At 44.2% G+C, this 18,645-nt stretch overlaps 1 protein-coding gene across 1 annotated transcript; it reads right to left on the bottom strand.

The window, feature by feature from the left end:
- Nucleotides 1–15,090: 15,090 nt before the first annotated feature.
- LOC138771325 (uncharacterized) lies at nucleotides 15,091–17,299 on the bottom strand. The gene is made up of 7 exons (XM_069950949.1): nucleotides 17,205–17,299; nucleotides 16,952–16,999; nucleotides 16,460–16,507; nucleotides 16,042–16,092; nucleotides 15,759–15,791; nucleotides 15,434–15,481; nucleotides 15,091–15,314 (listed from the first exon to the last, which is right to left on the bottom strand). Exons 1-6 carry the CDS (start codon nucleotides 17,297–17,299, stop codon nucleotides 15,436–15,438), a joined length of 321 nt encoding a protein of 106 aa, XP_069807050.1. The 3' UTR covers nucleotides 15,091–15,314; nucleotides 15,434–15,435.
- Nucleotides 17,300–18,645: the final 1,346 nt, after the last annotated feature.

Below are 18,645 nucleotides of genomic sequence, written 5' to 3' on the forward strand. Positions count from 1 at the left end.
TTAACATATTTTATTAACATGATTAAAAAAAATCTCCAACCTCCTTATCCAGTGCAAAAGGATCCAGTATTACAGACATCCACCAGCCACAGTATCTATGTCATATAGTAAGTCTAAATGGTCACATTAAGCACATAAGCTTTTAAAGTGACTGTACCACCAGGCCCAGGCAGAAGCACTAGAGGCGGGCCGACCCTCCCTTAGTGGGAGGAAACCCTAGCCCCTCTATGATAGGGTTCCATTGATTCTAATGGAGTCACGTCATGGAGGGGCTGGGGTTTCCTCCCACTAAGGGAGGGTCGGCCGCCTCCAGTGCTTCAGCCTGGGCCTGGTGGTACAGTCACTTTAATCATGTAGTGTATCTACATGGCCTCCTATAGCCGATGAGCATCAATATGTGACCATTATGAGATAATATATGACATAGATACTGTGGCTTGTGGTTGTCTAGAATACTAGATCCTTTTGCACTGGATAATGAAGTTGGAGATTTTTTAATCATGTTAATAAAATCTGTTTCAAATTCTTAAATTGTAGCTTTGTAGTGTGTAATTCCAGCCAATACTGGCAGGTTTACCTTTAACTATAAGCCTGTGCTTAGGCTTATAGTTTGTATTGGGGGCTATTACAGGGGCAGGGCTTGCCAGGAAATACAAACATTTGTCGAGACTACCCTGTCAAATTTGAGACAATCCCAGCAAAACCAGGACTGTATGCAACTATGTACTGTGGGAGATTAGCTCTGTAGAGCAGCGCAGACAGCAGGAACGGCAGTCAGAGACAGTGACACAAACTAGTATAAAACAGAGACGTCCCTGCTTGTTTATTGAAGCCAAAAGAAATTCAGCCTTACATACAGGCCCAAAATAAGATAAATCCTGCTCGTCTGAGCTCTAACTAACACAGCAAATCCTGGCTATACAGGGGACGTGCTACCAGTCACCCAACATAAAACAACACAAGTTGGTACAATACCGGTGTGGCTGAGAGTCCCAGCAGAAGCTTTAGCAGCCCTGACCCTCCCCACTGCCAGGAGAGACCTCCATGCACAGCCGCACTCTGCACACTCTGTGCCTCCTCTTATCAGGCAGTGATCAGTGGCCTCCAGCACCTGGGCTGACTTGGGCCAGACACAAAAACCTGGACTGGCCAGAAAGGGAATGACAGGCCCCACTACCAACCTGCCTGTCATTCCATAAATATCCAGGCCCATTTACAGCCACTACAAAGCAGCCAATAGCAAGTAGTTTGCTATGGGTTTTAGCTTTCCTGGATTCCTCCATATCTCACCCAGCTTTCCCTGGATGAGGTATGGACTTTCTGGAACCTGGTGCTCACGTATGATAGGTATCTCGGGGAGATATAGCGATTCCCAACCACCATCCCTGTCACTGTCTCACAGTACTGTATACACTACATACAGCATATACTCTATATACAGCATATACTATATACACTACATAGAGCATATACTATATACACTACATACAGCATACAATACACGCATACTATATACACTACATAGAGCATATACTATATACACTACATACAGCATATACTCTATACTATATACAGCATATACTATATACACTACATACAGCATACAATACACGCATACTATATACACTACATAGAGCATATACTATATACACTACATACAGCATACAGTACCTTCTATATACACTATATACAGCATATACTCTGTACACTACATAGAGCATATACTATATACACTACATACAGCATACAGTACATTCTATATACTCTATATACAGCATATAGTCTATACACTACATAGAGCATATACTATATACACTACATACAGCATACAATACACACATACTATATACACTACATACAGCATAGACTATACACACTACATACAGCATACAATACACACTTACTATATACACTACATGCAGCATATACTATATACACTACATACAGCATAGACTATATACACTACATACAGCATAGACTATATACACTACATACAGCATATACTATATACACTATACACAGATTATACTGTACACACTACATACAGCATAGACTATATACTCTACATAAAGCAAACACATACTATATATACCACATAGAGCATATACTATATACCAGGGGTCCCCAAACTTTTCACACAGGGGGCCAGTTCACTGTCCCTAAGACCATCGGAGGGCCAGACTATAAAAAAAAAAAAACTATAATCAAATCACCGTGCAAAATGCCACAACCCCCCCCCCCCCCCCCCCCAAGTAAAAGCATCCCTCTTTCTTTCCACCCCTCCCCTCTCTCCCCCTTCATCCCCTCAACCAGCCCCCTACTCCCCCTTCACACCCTCAACCAGCCCCCTCACCCCACTTTCAACTCCCATTTTCCCGGAATACCCCTTTAATAAAAATTTTCACCGGACTTCTCCTTTGATGTGTATGTACTCTGGTCTGTGTTTTCTTTCTTTGACTAATAAATTGATTGTTCTGGATTGTCTTGCTATACATGGAGAGTGTAACCTTCTTCATGTGTATTTTAAAGGGGTATTATTGTTTAATAAAATGTAGAAGCATATTTACTTGCATTCTGTAATATGCTTCTATTTTCATTTTTGCTCGGTTCCTCAGCTTACCAGGCAAATTCCCCCTCTCAGATGAAGGAATCCTCTTCAGTCTAGGTCCATTTCGACACACTCCTCTACCTCTCCCCCTCCGTCGGAGACGGGGTCAGGTGATCTGTGGCTTCCACTGACCCCCAGTATCGCGACACCCCCCAAACTTCTGTACCGGCATCAGGTACCGGGATCAGACACCTGCCCCCTCCTCCCCAGACAGCATCAGCCATGGCCGGACCTGGCTCCCCCCAGCTCATCAGCCGGGGCCCGGCATGCCAACCCTCCCAAAATCACCCAGCTCCCCCAAACCCCCCCCCCCCCCCCCGAGCTCATCAGCCGACAGACACCCTCCCGAAGTCACAAAATACATGAAAACAGCGGGTGACCAAATTCTATTGGCCAAGTTCTGCTTCAGCCAGAGTAAGATACACAGATTTTGTAACATAATACCGAGACAGAACGTCTTTATTTTTTTGTAGAGCAAATAATTTTTTTTCTTTTGCAATAGTAGAATAAAATATATATATATATATATATATATATATATATATATACACACACACACTTATTATCCACATATATGTTGGTTTTCTTCCCTTACTCAGAAGACTATGGAACTCTGTTGACCTTTGACATTACAAAGGGAAGGCTGATGACATCACAAAGGAAAGGCTATGACATCACAAAGGAAAGGCTATGACATCACACAGACATTGTACACTTAGCTGCACAGGTAACATTCCGTCAGTTGATAACTGCCGCTCAGCAGAGATACATGGGAGGGATCGCTCTCACTTACTGATATCATCACTTGGATTGGAACATCGATATAGATTTGACCACAACTTAAAATGAAGGCAAAAAACAAGAGGAATCACCTTGAAGGAGACACAGAAGAGAAGGAGAAGAATTATGGAGAGGACGAGAGGAGAGACAAGGACAGAGGAGATGATGATGATGACGGTCAGGAGCAGCCAACTACAACCAAGAAGCCAAGAAAGAACCGTGTCTTAGCCTGCCTGCAAAGTGCCTGGGCCCGGATGACATGTAAGAAGAGGAAATCTTCCAGCCACAGCATCATCATCCCTCTGATGGACGCCACAGGTAGGACCAACAACTGGAATTGTACATGCATCCTTAGGACTCCATAGAACACACACAGTGGGGCTGATTCATGGGAATAGCGCCCCCACACACTAGTTACCCCCTCCAGTAGTGGCTGTAAGCTGCATGGTGTCCTGTGAACCACTCACCTTTGTTGTCCCCACCCCATTAGGTAATTTTAGTATTTGGGGCCTTGTTGATCAGTTTTACTCGTCTTCCTAGGGACGCGTGAGGCAGGCGGCCATCTTTTATATCCCAGGAATATAAACTGAAGCTGCTGTCCATAGGAGTTTATCGTCCTTTTTCACTTATATTGTGGGATGTGTGGATGTTTTTCGTGCCCCACGTTCACCATACAGGATAAAGAACATTGGGGGAGATTTATCAAACATGGTGGAAAGTGAAACTGTCTCAGTTGCCCCTAGCAACCAATCAGATTCCACTTTCCATTCCCAACAGACTCAGCTAGTACAATATACTGCAATACTATAATAATATATGTATAGTAAAAGTAATGTGTTGCGGTGTACATTCATTGTGGTTTTCTCGGTGACAAAAGGGCATTAAAGCGGCAGTACATGGCATATGGCCAGAAACTAGGGACTGAATTTCACACCCATTTGCAATGTTTTCCATCACCCACTTGTAGACGTAGGAACCTCTGAACCACCTGTGTAGTTTTTTGGACCATCTACAGTATTAGGACACCCTACGTGCCCCCCCCCCCCCCTGTAATATGAGGAGCCATTGTGCCTTCTCTGTAACATAAGAACTTTCTGTAACCCTATACCACTAATATATATCTCTGGGAGGTATAATAACCCCTCTGTGCCCCCTTTATAGCATTGGGATCTGTTTTGCCCCCTCTGTGGTATTAGGATGTACCTGTATTATAACAATGCCTCTGTGTCCCCTCTTTAGTACTAGGGCCCCTCTTTGATATTTGGATCCACTATACCTTCTGTGTAGTAGTAAAGCTGTCTCTGCCCCCTCTGTAATAATAGGATGCTTCGGAGCCCCCTCTGTACTATACAATCTCCTCTGTGCCCCCTTTGTAGTATTATGACATGCTGCGTCCCCTCAGTGGAATTAGGACCCCTCTTTGCCCCCTCTGTAGTATTATTACCTCTCTGTGTCCACTCTGTAATAATAAGCCTCCTTTATGCCCTATATGACCTCTTTCTATTAATTCACACATCTATCCTTTTCCTTTGTAACAGATAACAGAACATCAAATGAGAAGGAAAGAGAGGGGCCAGCATGCAGGAAGGATAGCCGTATACAGGAAGCCATACTGCAGGAGCACCAACTACTGTGTGACCGGTACCACAACCTGGATGACCTGAGGGCCCTATACTACGCTGAACAAGAAGCCACGTTAGAGGACTACCAACGATGGTGTGACCAAACCAACAACATGGATGACATATGTGCCTTGCACTATGTGGGCCAAATAGCCATGGAAGAAGAATATCAGAAATTCTGTGACCGGATTCATAGCATGGAGTTCCTGTATGCCCAGCACTATATGGCACGATATGAAGAGAAGCATCAACAGGAGACCGAACAGGAAGGACCGAAGAAGGACGACGACGGACTGAAGAAGGATGACGACGGACAGAAAAAGGACGACGGCGGACAGAAAAAGGACGACGATGGACTGAAGAAGGACGACGACGGACAGAAAAAGGACGACGGCGGACCGAAGAAGGACGACGAAGCCAAGAAAAGTGCCAAGATCCTGTTCTTAGCCCGCTTGCAAAAATGTTGGGAATGGATCACTAAGTCAAAATGGAGAGGAACATGTGAACTCAATGAAGAACGTTCCTGTGAAATGCCAGGACCCAGTAACATCAGAAATCCGTCATCCAAAGAAGACCCTGACAACTCTAAAGAGACCTCACCTGTTACAGTCCCCCTAACATTGGACTGCTTCACCTTCTACCATTCACTGGGAGAAGGAACCTTCGGTAAAGTCCTCTTGGCAAAAGACATCATCCGCACTGAATGTGTTGCCATTAAAGTGACAGAGAAGAGGCATGTCAGCTTTAAAGAACGCCATATCCTGCAACTAACTTATGGAAGCCCATACTTGATCCATGGCTTGGCCGCCTTTCACACGCCGAACTTTGCCTGTTATGTGATGGAACTGGCCACCGGAGGGGACCTGTTTGAATTTGTCAAAAAGCACTCGCCTCTTGATACCGACACAGTAAAGTTCATCACAGCCGAAGTGGTATGTGGCACAGAGTTCCTGCACAGAAGAAATATTATCCATCGGGACCTGAAGCCAGAAAATATACTTCTCACCAGAGAAGGACACATAAAAATAACAGATTTCGGCTTTGCTGTGACAAATGCGTATAGCCTGACCAGAACTGTGTGCGGAGGTACACCAGGATATGCAGCCCCAGAGATGATAAAACGCCAGCTACATGGAAGAGGAGTCGACTATTTCGCCATTGGCGTCATCCTCTACAATCTCTTGACCTTCAAGCGTCCATTTTATGGAAGAAACCAGACCGAAACAGAAATCTCTGTCCTGTTTCATACTCCAGAATACCCAAAGTCCCTTACTGACGACGCAGTTAACATCTTAAAAAGCCTGCTGCGTAAAGACCAGTTTGAGCGTCTGGGAGTCAAAGAGGACATCAGGAGCCATCCATTCTTCTCGGAAATCAATTGGGAGGACGTGGAAGCCGGGAGAATTGTTCCACCAGCAATCATGATGACATCTTCTGTTGACCTCAATGCTGAAGAACCTATGAAATTTGCTGAACCACCAAACGTCATCAAACCTGAAGATCAGCAAATGTTTAATAAGTTCAGCTTTGTGTGCCCGGAGTGGTCAAATCAATATCATCCTGTCATTACTGACAAAGAAGATGCTGATAATGATGATGACGATATCTACATGTAGAGCATCACCTCTACTCATCTCTGCTCCAATCTAAATTTTAACAACTTAATCCTAACTTAACTTAAGCATCGGACTTAAAGCTTAACTAGACAAGACTTAAACCAACTAAAGCAACTAGACTTAAACTTAACTAAAACCACCAGATTCTGGTGAAGCACAAGCTACGTAAGACTTTGTAGATCTTGTGGGAGGGTGGGAGGGCTCCCTCTTTGTGCCTTCACCTTGACGTGGTGAGGGAGCTTGCGTGCCTTAGTGATCCATTGAGCTAAGCTGGCTGGAGTTAATGCTCCTGGTGGGGTCTCCCGTGCCAGAAAGGTCAATGGGGAGAGGCCAGACTAAGTAAGGCACCCAGTACAAAGGGCTCTAAATCTACTTCTTTTCTCTCTCATAAAAACTCAGATAGATAGATATCAGAATAACCAGACAAGTGCAGCGCTTTAAGGTGAGCGACTCATGTCAGAAGGCGACTAAAGTCTTATCCAGGCTTAGAAAAACATGTCCGCTTTCTTCCAGAAACAGCACCTCTCCTAAAAATACACAATGTCACACAACACCTAGGATGGAGCCAACTATCACTTCTCACATTCATTTGTAAATTACACTATGAACAATACAAGAAAAATAAAATAGCTAGGATTTACCTAATGACATGATCATGTGTGTACTACTACTATACAAGCACATATATGACCAATAATACCGCCATACAGTGGTCAGATACAATGTCTACATAGGATCTGTACAACACTACAACTATACAAACACACATATATGAAAAAATATTGCCATACAGTGGTCAGATAGAAGCTATAGGATCTGTATACTACCACTATACAAGCACTCATATAACCAATAATACCGCAATACAGTGGTCAGATACAAGGTCTACACAGGATCTGTATACTAACATTATAATAGCACTCATATATGCAAAAGTACCGCCATACAGTGGTCAGATACCAGCTCTGTATAGGATCTGTACACTAACATTATAATAGCACTCATCTAGTCAATAATAGTTAGTGTATGATACCAATGTGGTGATATATCCAAGCTCAACTAGGTAAAATTCTCCAGAGAAAATGTTTTCTTTCAAATCAAAAAATGTCAGAAAGTTATATAGATTTGTAATTTACTTCTATTTAAATATTTCCAGTCTTCCAGTACTTATCAGCTCCTGTATGTCCTGCAGGAAGTGGTATATTCTTTCCAGTCTGTGCTGCCACCTCTGTCCATGTCAGGAACTGTCAGGAACTGTCCAGAGCAGTAGCAAATCCACATAGAAAACCTCTACTGCTCTCCAAGCTGGAAAGAATACACCACTTCCTGCAGGACATACAACAGATGATAAGTACTAAAAGACTTGAGACTTTTTTAACCTCTTAAGGACAGAGCCCAAAATGGCCTTAAGGACCGGACCAAATTTCAGGAATATGACGTGTGCCACTTTATCCATTAATAACTTCAGGATGCTGTTACCTATCTGGCTCATTCTCAGATTGTTATACTTTAGACAGGTTATACTTTATATTTCTGGTAAAACTTAGTTTATACTTACAGCCTATCCTTATGAAAAACCCCAAAATAACGTGAAAAATTTACATCAATTGCATTTTCCTAACTTTGAAATTTTGTGCTACTAAGGAAAATGGTTATGCCACAGAATTATATATTAAATAGCATAAGCAATATGTCTTCTTTATGTTGGCGGCATTTATTAAACTTGCCTTCAATTTTTTAAGACAATAGAAAGCTTCAAGGAACCAGTTCACGTTAGAAGTGTATGTGAGGGGACTGTATGTTATGAAGCCCCACAAAGCACCCCATTTCAGAAACTGCACCCCCCCAATCTCTGCAAAAGCATATCCAGAAAGTGTTTTAACCCTTTAGGTCACAGAAATAAAAGCTAAGTGTGTAAGAAAATTGAAAATTTTAATTTTCTGTGCAGATAATCCAATATCTTTCATCTTGTAATCCAATATCTTTCATAATTATAAACCTATTACCAGAGAAATGCACCCCAATATTTATTTCCCCGCTTCTGCAGTTTATAGAAATACCCCACATGTGGCCCTATTGCGCTATTTGACGCAACCACAAGCCTCAGATACAAAGGAGCGCCTAGTGAATTTCAACGCCTCCGTTATATTTCGTCATTTCAAGGATTTCAAGGGCCATATCGCATTTACAAAGCCCTCGTGCTGCCAAAACACTGGACACCCCCCACAAGTGACCCCATTCTGGAAACTACACCCCTCAAGGAATCTAACAAGGGGTGCAGTGAGCATATGGACCCCACTAGCACAAATGTGGAACAATGTGACGTGAAAGTGAAAAGTTTTATTCTTTCACTTTCACTGCACAAATGTGCCCATCACCAGTGGGGTCCATATCCTCACTGAACCCCTTGTTAGATTCCTTTAGGGGTGTAGTTTTCAGAATGGGGTCACTTGTGGGGACGAGGACTCTGTAAATGCGACATGGCGTTCATCATCCATTCTAGCCAAATCCAACCTCCAAAATACAAATAGCGCTCCTTCCCTTCGGAGGCTTGTCCTGCGCCCACGTGGCGCTTTATGTCCACATCTGGTGTATTTACGGACTCGGGGGAAATTGCTCTACACATTGTGTGTTTTTTTTTTTTTTTAACCCCTTGTGAAACTGAAAAATTCAAGGCTAGACCAACATTATAGTGTAAAAAAAATGTATATTTCATTTTCACGGCACATAGTTCCACATTTGTGCCCGTCACCAGTGGGGTCCATATGCTCACTACACCCATTGTTACATTCCTTGTGGGGTTTAGTTTACATAATGGGGTCACTTGTGGGTGGTCTCAACTGTCTTGGCAACACAGGGTCCATTTAAATACAACATGGCCCTCGAAATCCATTCCAGCCAAATCCAGCCTCCAAAAGCCAAATGGGGCTCCTTTCCTTTAGAGGCTCGTCTTGCAGCCACATGGCGCTTTATGTCCACATGTGGGGTATTTCTGTACTCGGGAAATTGCTCTACACATTAGAATTAATGGAACCGCGTCATAGAGGGGAGTGTAGAGTAAAAAGCAATAAAAAGCCAAAAAAATGGGGAGCAATCTCTTTTTCTTAATACCGACTCTATGACATGAAATATTGCATATAATTCTACTCACTTCTCGGAGGGTAGATGGACCTACTCCCCCCCCGTTGCCCGAAACACTGATATCACTCCTTGATTTGGCTTCTCTGGAGAACAGTTTCCATATTCTGATGCTCAGACCAGGGCTTTTTGCTGCGAACACTGATATCACTACTTGGTTTGGCTTCTCTGAAGAACACTTACCTTACTCTGATACTCAGATCAGGGCTCTCTGCTGTGAAGGTGGTACACACCCAGTGCTCAGTGGAAGACGACTCTCGTGTCAATCTTACTGGGGGCAGGTCGGCCGACCTGCAGTGCTTTAGCGCGGCCCGCTACCTCTGGATAGAACGGCACCGTACACGAAAAACGGACCACGGCATCGGCTTCTCCATGATGGCGCCGTTCTATCGGTTTGTTAAATTCAAGAGGATGTACCTGGTGGTACATCCTGTTTAGAATCGCTTGTACTATTTATAGTTATTGTTTTCAGAAAAATTACCCTGAAATGACAGCACCGCTTTAAAACTAGTTCAGTGAAGCTGCTGCCAGATGTCCAGGCTCCAGCATCAGGAAGGGGGCGCTCTGTACTACCCCTCACTCAGTCTACCCCCTACAACTTACAGCACACACAACCTGACAGACACACTGATGATGATGATCACTCACTGTCAGTCAGTCAGCTGCTGCTGCTGCTGCTCCTCTTCAGTCAGCCATACACCCGGCAGCCATACAGTAGCAGGATCCCTGGGCTCCTCTCATCACATGGCGGCCCCTCCGCCCCTCCTCATACACAACACTATGCAGAGCAGTGGAGGAGCTGAGGGGGCGGAGCTTCAGCGTGCTGTGCATCATGTGACTCCAGGAGGAAGAGAGGAGAGAGCATAACATCCCCGGCCAGGGGCAGCATCAGGTGACTGAGTGGGGCCCCCAGGAACAGGGGGCCCACACCTGCCTGAATGGGCCCAGTAGCCACCGCCCCCCTGCCCCTCCCCCAATTTCGCTTCTGATCTATATACATATACACACACGTGCAGTGCCAGATAGGATATATAGTGCAGTACCAGGCTGTTATCCAGCAAAGTATGGTGCTATTATACAGTCACAGTATGGCGGTATTGGTCAGGTCTGGTACGGCGGTGTTATCCAGTCACAGTATGGCGGTGTTATCCAGTCACAGTATGGCGGTATTGGTCAGGTCTGGTATGGCGGTGTTATCCAGTCACAGTATGGCGGTATTGGTCAGGTCTGGCATGGCAGTGTTATCCAGTCACAGTATGGCGGTATTGGTCAGGTCTGGTGCGGTGGTGTTATCCAGTCACAGTATGGCGGTATTGGTCAGGTCTGGTATGGCGGTGTTATCCAGTCACAGTATGGCAGTATTGGTCAGGTCTGGTATGGCGGTGTTATCCAGTCACAGTATGGTGGTATTGGTCAGGTCTGGTATGGCAGTGTCATCCAGTCACAGTATGGTGGTATTGGTCAGGTCTGGTATGGCGGTGTTATCCAGTCACAGTATGGCGGTATTGGTCAGGTCTGGCGGTTTTTCCAGTCACAGTATGGCGGTACTGGTCAGGTCTGGTATGGCTGTATATGTTAAATGAGCATTGTCTGAAGCTTTTACCTACCAATCATATGACGAGAATCACTACAGGCAATATGCAGATCATTTAATGTGCCAACTTGTTTATATATTTAAAAAATTTTAAAATCACGTAGAAAAAAAAAAAAGATTTAGCCAATGTATGTGGCCGAAACTACACGTTCATTTCTTCCCCAGTAGCTGGGAAGTGGGGGGAGGGGGCCACACCTGCCTGAATGGGCCCAGTAGCCACCGCCCCCCTGCCCCCCCCCCCCAATTTCGCTTCTGATCTATATACATATACACACACGTGCAGTGCCAGATAGGATATATAGTGCAGTACCAGGCTGTTATCCAGCAAAGTATGGTGCTATTATACAGTCACAGTATGGCGGTATTGGTCAGGTCTGGTACGGCGGTGTTATCCAGTCACAGTATGGCGGTGTTATCCAGTCACAGTATGGCGGTATTGGTCAGGTCTGGTACGGCGGTGTTATCCAGTCACAGTATGGCAGTATTGGTCAGGTCTGGTATGGCGGTGTTATCCAGTCACAGTATGGTGGTATTGGTCAGGTCTGGTATGGCAGTGTCATCCAGTCACAGTATGGTGGTATTGGTCAGGTCTGGTATGGCGGTGTTATCCAGTCACAGTATGGCGGTATTGGTCAGGTCTGGTATGGCGGTTTTTCCAGTCACAGTATGGCGGTATTGGTCAGGTCTGGTATGGCTGTATATGTTAAATGAGCATTGTCTGAAGCTTTTACCTACCAATCATATGACGAGAATCACTACAGGCAATATGCAGATCATTTAATGTGCCAACTTGTTTATATATTTAAAAAATTTTAAAATCACGTAGAAAAAAAAAAAGATTTAGCCAATGTATGTGGCCGAAACTACACATTCATTTCTTCCCCAGTAGCTGGGAAGTGGGGGGGGGGGCCCTCTTGGAAAGTTTGCTATGGGGCCCAGCCATTTTTAGTTATGCCCCTGATCTGCAGGGGGGTATACCTGGCTACAAGCATATCTGGCTACATGAGGTGGGGCATATCATGCTACATCAGGGCATATCTTCATATCTGGTTGCGAGGGGAGGGCATACTTTGCTATAATTAGCAATATTTGGCTGCAGGAGTTACATCTTGCTACAAGGGGCATACAGTATATCTGCAGGGGTGTATACCTGGCTACAAGGGGCATATATTGCTGCAGTGGGCACATCTGAATATAAGGATGCATATCTGGCTACAAGAAGCATTGCCTTGAGCTATAAGAGACATATCTGGTTACAGGGGGCACTATTATTGTGGAACGGGCATTATTAATGGCCACAGAGGGCACTATATCTGACTATAGGTGGCATTATTACTGACTACAGGGAGCATTGTTACTGAGAAAGGGGGCATTATTATTTGAAGTTACTTGGCTACTTGGCTTCTGTAATTAGTGTAAACTAACAGTTGCAACAATACTATATAGCATACATACACACATATACACATACAGATAAAGGTGTTCTGTGTCCCAGCCTCCTCCATGGGTCACTGTCCACAAGGGTATTAAAGCAAATGTCCTGATCCTTTTTCATGAATTTCCCATTTGTATAGTGATCTCATAGAGACATATCGGCCGTTCTACAGCCAGCGATGATATGATGGAGGGGTTTCTTCAGTGGGCAGATGGGTAGTTTTATGACTTTGCAATATGTGATAGACCTCAAACTCCGAAGCAAAATAAGTGACACCAAAGAAGCAAAATAAAGACACAACACATTGTAATTAGGTGTCAAATGATTGTAATTTTATTTAAAATAATATGACACCGAAAATGACCCCCAACTCACAAAGAGTCACCCTCCAGCACTCAGGCGAGGAAAAACCCCCTGTGGGGGAAACCTCGAGGGAGCCATGGCTGGAGAGTTGCCCCTCCTCTGGGCTTAGAGGGTAACACTAATATAAAATAATTTCAGAATGTGTATGTTTTATCTGGAAAAAGCAGGATAAACTGGAGAAAGGGGGCCTCACCATGGATTCATTGGGGGCTAATGTCAACCCTACCACTGATAGCATAAGTGGGTGAGTAGCTCTCTCCCTCTTGTCCCATCTGGCACAAATGAATCTTGAAGACAAATTCATCTAATTTGTTTATAGATGTTATTGGTGCCTCCTGCAGACTCTTGTATATCACTCTAGGTGTTAAGGGAGTGTTTTCCTCTAGTTACTGATCTTACAGGGGGTCTTGTCCTTCCCCAATATGAGGCAAATAAATCCTCCTGATGTTACGGGCCCCTAATTTGCCTCTAGATGTTAAAAGGGGTTATCTGGGGAGCTGAAAGGATATTTCCACCATTACCATCATCTCACTTCCAGTTCAGACTCATCTCATTCCAACATCTTCTGACCTGGCAAAGGTCTGAGACAGTAGATCAGGTACTATGGTGTGATCACCACATGTGGGTGAAACTCACCGCCAGCAGTGGTCAATGTACGCACAATGTTGTGATGACATCGGCAACATTGTTTGTACATTGGCCGCCACTGGTTTCACCCGCATGCGATAATCACAACAAAGTACCTGTCCCACTGTCTCAGGCCGCCTCCGTTTTGCCAGGTAAGAAGGTGCTAGTGTGAGAGGAGACCAAACCAGAAGTGAGACGCCGGCGAGGAAGGAAACGCCTTTTTGGTTACCTAGATAACCCCTTTAAGGGCACCTCCTCCAGACCCCTCTAGGTGTTGTGAGAGCCTACTCCTCCTATCTCTGATGGTAAAAGGGGGCTCCTCCTTCCCCCATATGTGGTAAATAAATCCTCCTGATGTTATTGGCGCCCCATTTACCACTTGATGTTAAAAGGGGTTATCTGGGGAGCTGAAAAGATATTTCCACCATTACCAGCATCTCACTTCCAGTTCTGACTCATCTCATTCCAACATCTTCTGACCTGGCAAAGGTCTGAGACAGTAGATCAGGTACTATGGTGTGATCACCACATGTGGGTGAAACTCACCGCCAGCAGTGGTCAATGTACACGCAATGTTGTGATGACATCGGCAACATTGTTTGTACATTGGCCGCCACTGGTTTCACCCGCATGCAACAATCGCAACAAAGTACCTGGCCCACTGTCTCAGGCCGCCTCCGTTTTGCCAGGTAAGAAGGTGTTGATGTGAGAGGAGACCAAACCAGAAGTGAGACGCCGGCGAGGAAGGAAACGCCTTTTTAGTTACCTAGATAACCCCTTTAAGGGCACCTCCTCCAGACCCTCTAGGTGTTGTGAGAGCCTACTCCTCCTATCTCTGATGGTAAAAGGGGGCTCCTCCTTCCCCCATATGTGGTAAATAAATCCTCCTGATGTTATTGGCGCCCCATTTACCACTTGATGTTAAAAGGGGTTATCTGGGGAGCTGAAAAGATATTTCCACCATTACCAGCATCTCACTTCCAGTTCGGACTCATCTCATTCCAACATCTTCTGACCTGGCAAAGGTCTGAGAGAGTAGATCAGGTACTATGGTGTGATCACCACATGTGGGTGAAACTCGCCGCCAGCAGTGGTCAATGTACACGCAATGTTGTGATGACATCGGCAACATTGTTTGTACATTGGCCGCCACTGGTTTCACCCGCATGCGACAATCACAACAAAGTACCTGGCCCACTGTCTCAGGCCGCCTCCGTTTTGCCAGGTAAGAAGGTGTTAGTGTGAGAGGAGATCAAACCAGAAGTGAGAAGCCAGCGAGGAAGGAAACGCCTTTTTAGTTTCCTAGATAACTCCTTTAAGGGCACCTCCTCCAGACCCCTCTAGGTGTTGTGAGTGTCTATTCCTCCTATCTCTGATGGTAAAAGGGGGCTCCTCCTCCCCCATGTGTGGTAAATGTGTCCTCCGGATGTTATTGGCATCCCATTTACCACTTGATGTTCCGGACGCCTCCTCCTCCAGACAGCTCCAGATGGTCGGGTGTCTTCTCCTCACTCTGGCGGGCCGGTGTTATCTAGATTGGATATATAACAAGCAATGTGTTAATAATGACAGGTTACATACATAGGCTCCATATGAATATACAGTCAGGATAAAAGTGATCTGAGGTGTGAAGGGATTTTGGTTACTCACCTTTACTCCTCCTTGGTGGCGCAGCAGCAGCAGAACAGCGCCCGCAGTCTATAAGGGAAGGAGAAAAACCAGCATGACTTTTCTGAGATCAGACCCGTCAGCAGTGATGGGGAATAGACATTACACTGGAGAGAGGGGACTCAGTGCTATCCTAGTGGGGGAGATACAGGCGGCACCATGTCACTTGTATGTCTGTATTATGTACATGAGGCCTTTCGTGGTTATTATATGTGACTGATAATATAATATATAGTGATGACATGAGGATATACAGTGCAGCAATAGAGGTGTGTTATCATGTAAGTGTATCATCCCTTATATTTACCTGGATAAGATGGATCTCCTCCTGCTGCTGCTTCTGCCGAGGAGAAATGACCAAGAAATGGAGGGAAATCAATGGTTAGTGTAAGGAAACCAGAATTGCTGAGCACATTATATAGAAACAATGCTCTTTTACCAGCTCTATTCACATCTGCAGTAATATACTGTTCACCATTACACACAATAGAAATTAGACTTCACCTGCAAATAGAGCCCCCCCCTCTCTATATACAGGATGGTACATAACAATTCCTTGCTTCACAATGTTATAGGTTTTGTTTTATTACCTGGGGATCTCCATGGCCGTCCCTTTGTCCTCGTCGTCCTCCTCTTCTTCTCTGTGTATAGAACGTAAATCATCTCATATATAAATATATTCTTATATTACACATTAAATATTTTATTGTAAAGAAGGTGATTGCAATAGTAATGTAGTGAGCTGTACACTGCTCTATACAATGACCATATAGTACTGTATATTACGGGTACAGCCAGCTAAAGTATAAAGTGTACGGGGACCTTAACAACTATGTCACAGTGTCAGCAGTTTGTAATGTGAATAAATGCTGTTATAATAAATAGAAAAATATGATTCTCTGTCTAACAACAGCGCTTCCTATCCTGCCCTCCTGCCGCTTCTCTCTCTATACAGGATGGGAAAAAAATAAACGTGTATTCACAATACTATAAGCTTTGAGCCCTCACCTGGGGATGTCCGCAGCCGCGTCATCTTCCTCATCGGCGCCGATTTCACTGTGTAGAGAACATAAACAAGCTTGTATATATATATATATATATATATATATATATATATATATATATACATACACAGTATATATATATATACACACACACATCTTGTCTTTCTGCTGCTCCTCTCTCTATACAGTATGGTAAAAAAAAACAAAAAAAAACATGTATTCACAATACTATAAGCTGTGAGCCCTCACCTGGAAATGTCCACAGCCGCGGCCGCTTCCTCGTCGTCGTCGATTTCACTGTGTAGAGAACATATACCAGTGTGTGTATGTATATATATATATATATATATATATATATATATATATATATATATATATATATATATACACACACACACACACACACATCTGGTCTTCCTGCCGCTTCTCTCTCTCTATACAGTATGGGGGGAAAAATGAATATGTATTCACAATACTATAAGCTGTGAGCCCTCACCTGGAAATGTCCGCAGCCGCGTCCGCTTCCTCGTCGTCGTCGATTTCACTGTGTAGAGAACATATACCAGTGTGTGTATGTATGTATGTATGTATGTATGTATGTATGTATGTATGTATATATATATATATATATATATATATATATACACACATACACACACATCTGGTCTTCCTGCCGCTTCTCTCTCTCTATACAGTATGGGGGAAAAAATGAATATGTATTCACAATACTATAAGCTTTGAGCCCTCACCTGGGGATGTCCGCAGCCGCATCATCTTCATCCTCTTCATCAGTCTCACTGTATAGAACATAAACCAGCTTGTGTGTATAAATATATATAGACATTCATTAGGACCGGTGTAAATCCAGCAGGACCTGTACCTACCACGAGGCAGCTGCAGAAATCTACAAGTGCTCCGCAGCAGGTGTAGGTTTCTGCCCTGATTTTTTCCTGTCTTTCAGCATAAACCATGATAAATTAGTAGCAGATGGAGGCCACAGCTTTTTGTGCCCCTTTCCCAGGGCTGCACATATATAAAAGCCCTATACCACTGAACGATTATCGGCCGTATTCGGCCAATATTGGCTGCTACGGCTGATAATCGTCCCATGGAATAGAAAGCAAAGGTCAGCGACATTGTTCAGGTCAGCTGATCGTTGCGTCGTTTGTCTTTCAAACATGTTGGAAAACAAACAAACAAAATAACAGCGATATGCTGCCGTCGCACCATGGAACAGGAGTGGTGGCAGCAGAACGCAACTATCTGCTATGGGCTGCCCGGACGATCTAGCAATCACCCGGGCAGCCGCCCCCCCCCCCCCCCATGCAGCTCCCCGCGCTGACAGCTCTCGTTTGCTCCTCTGCATTGCCCCGTGGAATAGGAGCTTAAATCTGCCCCATAGTTTTTGGGGATGTGTAAATATACTTAGGTGACTTTGGGGCGGAAAACACAGATATAAATGAATATTGTCAGTCTATATCATGTAGATGGATGATTGTATCTCCGCTGCTTCTTCATACTTACACGATGGTCTCCAGGCTCGGGATCCAACCGTGCAGCAGGTACTTGTCGTCTCTATAACAGAGAACATAGGGTTGGTTAGGATGATTGCTACTTGGTCCCATTTGAAACTTTCAGAAAATATTATTTATTATGACATCTCAATAAGAACATGACTTCCATCACTGATATTTATTAACCCCTTGTCGTCACTGCCAGCCGTCCCTTAAAGGGTATGCGCACATTGAGGAATAGATAAGGAATTTGAAGCAGGATCCACTCTTAAGGTGCGTTCACACTATGAAATCTGTGCAGATAACCCGCCGCATATTCTGCCGCTCGACCCCCATCACCGTCCGTGTCATTCCCGAAAGAATTGACATGTCATTCTGGGCCAAATATGATTGCTTTTTATTCTATGCTTTTATGGGGTGAAGCAAGTTTAAAAAAAAAAAAAACATTGTAAAAATGATTTTTTTTATTTTTTTGCTGTTTCAATGTCGTGTAATTACCTGAATATCCACGGGGCGTCCATCACGGCCATCCTCCACCTATTACATAATTAAAAAAATAATAATTGCATATTATAAAGGGGATATTAGTCGGTCCTCCAAGTGCTGCATGTTGGGGGAGGTTTTATAGAAACGTGTACATTGGAAATCCACTGGCCCAGATTTATTATACCAGATG

Source organism: Dendropsophus ebraccatus, chromosome 13 (genome assembly GCF_027789765.1).
Source record: "Dendropsophus ebraccatus isolate aDenEbr1 chromosome 13, aDenEbr1.pat, whole genome shotgun sequence".
NCBI lineage: Eukaryota > Metazoa > Chordata > Amphibia > Anura > Hylidae > Dendropsophus > Dendropsophus ebraccatus.

Coding starts and splice junctions, on each gene's coding strand:
- LOC138771325 (XM_069950949.1), bottom strand. CDS start 17,299: ATGTCTATATATATTTATACACACAAGCTGGTTTATGTTCTATACAGT. Junction 17,000..17,204: donor GCGGCTGCGGACATCCCCAG/GTGAGGGCTCAA, acceptor TTCTCTACACAG/TGAAATCGACGACGACGAGG. Junction 15,482..15,758: donor AGGAGATCCATCTTATCCAG/GTAAATATAAGG, acceptor CTTCCCTTATAG/ACTGCGGGCGCTGTTCTGCT.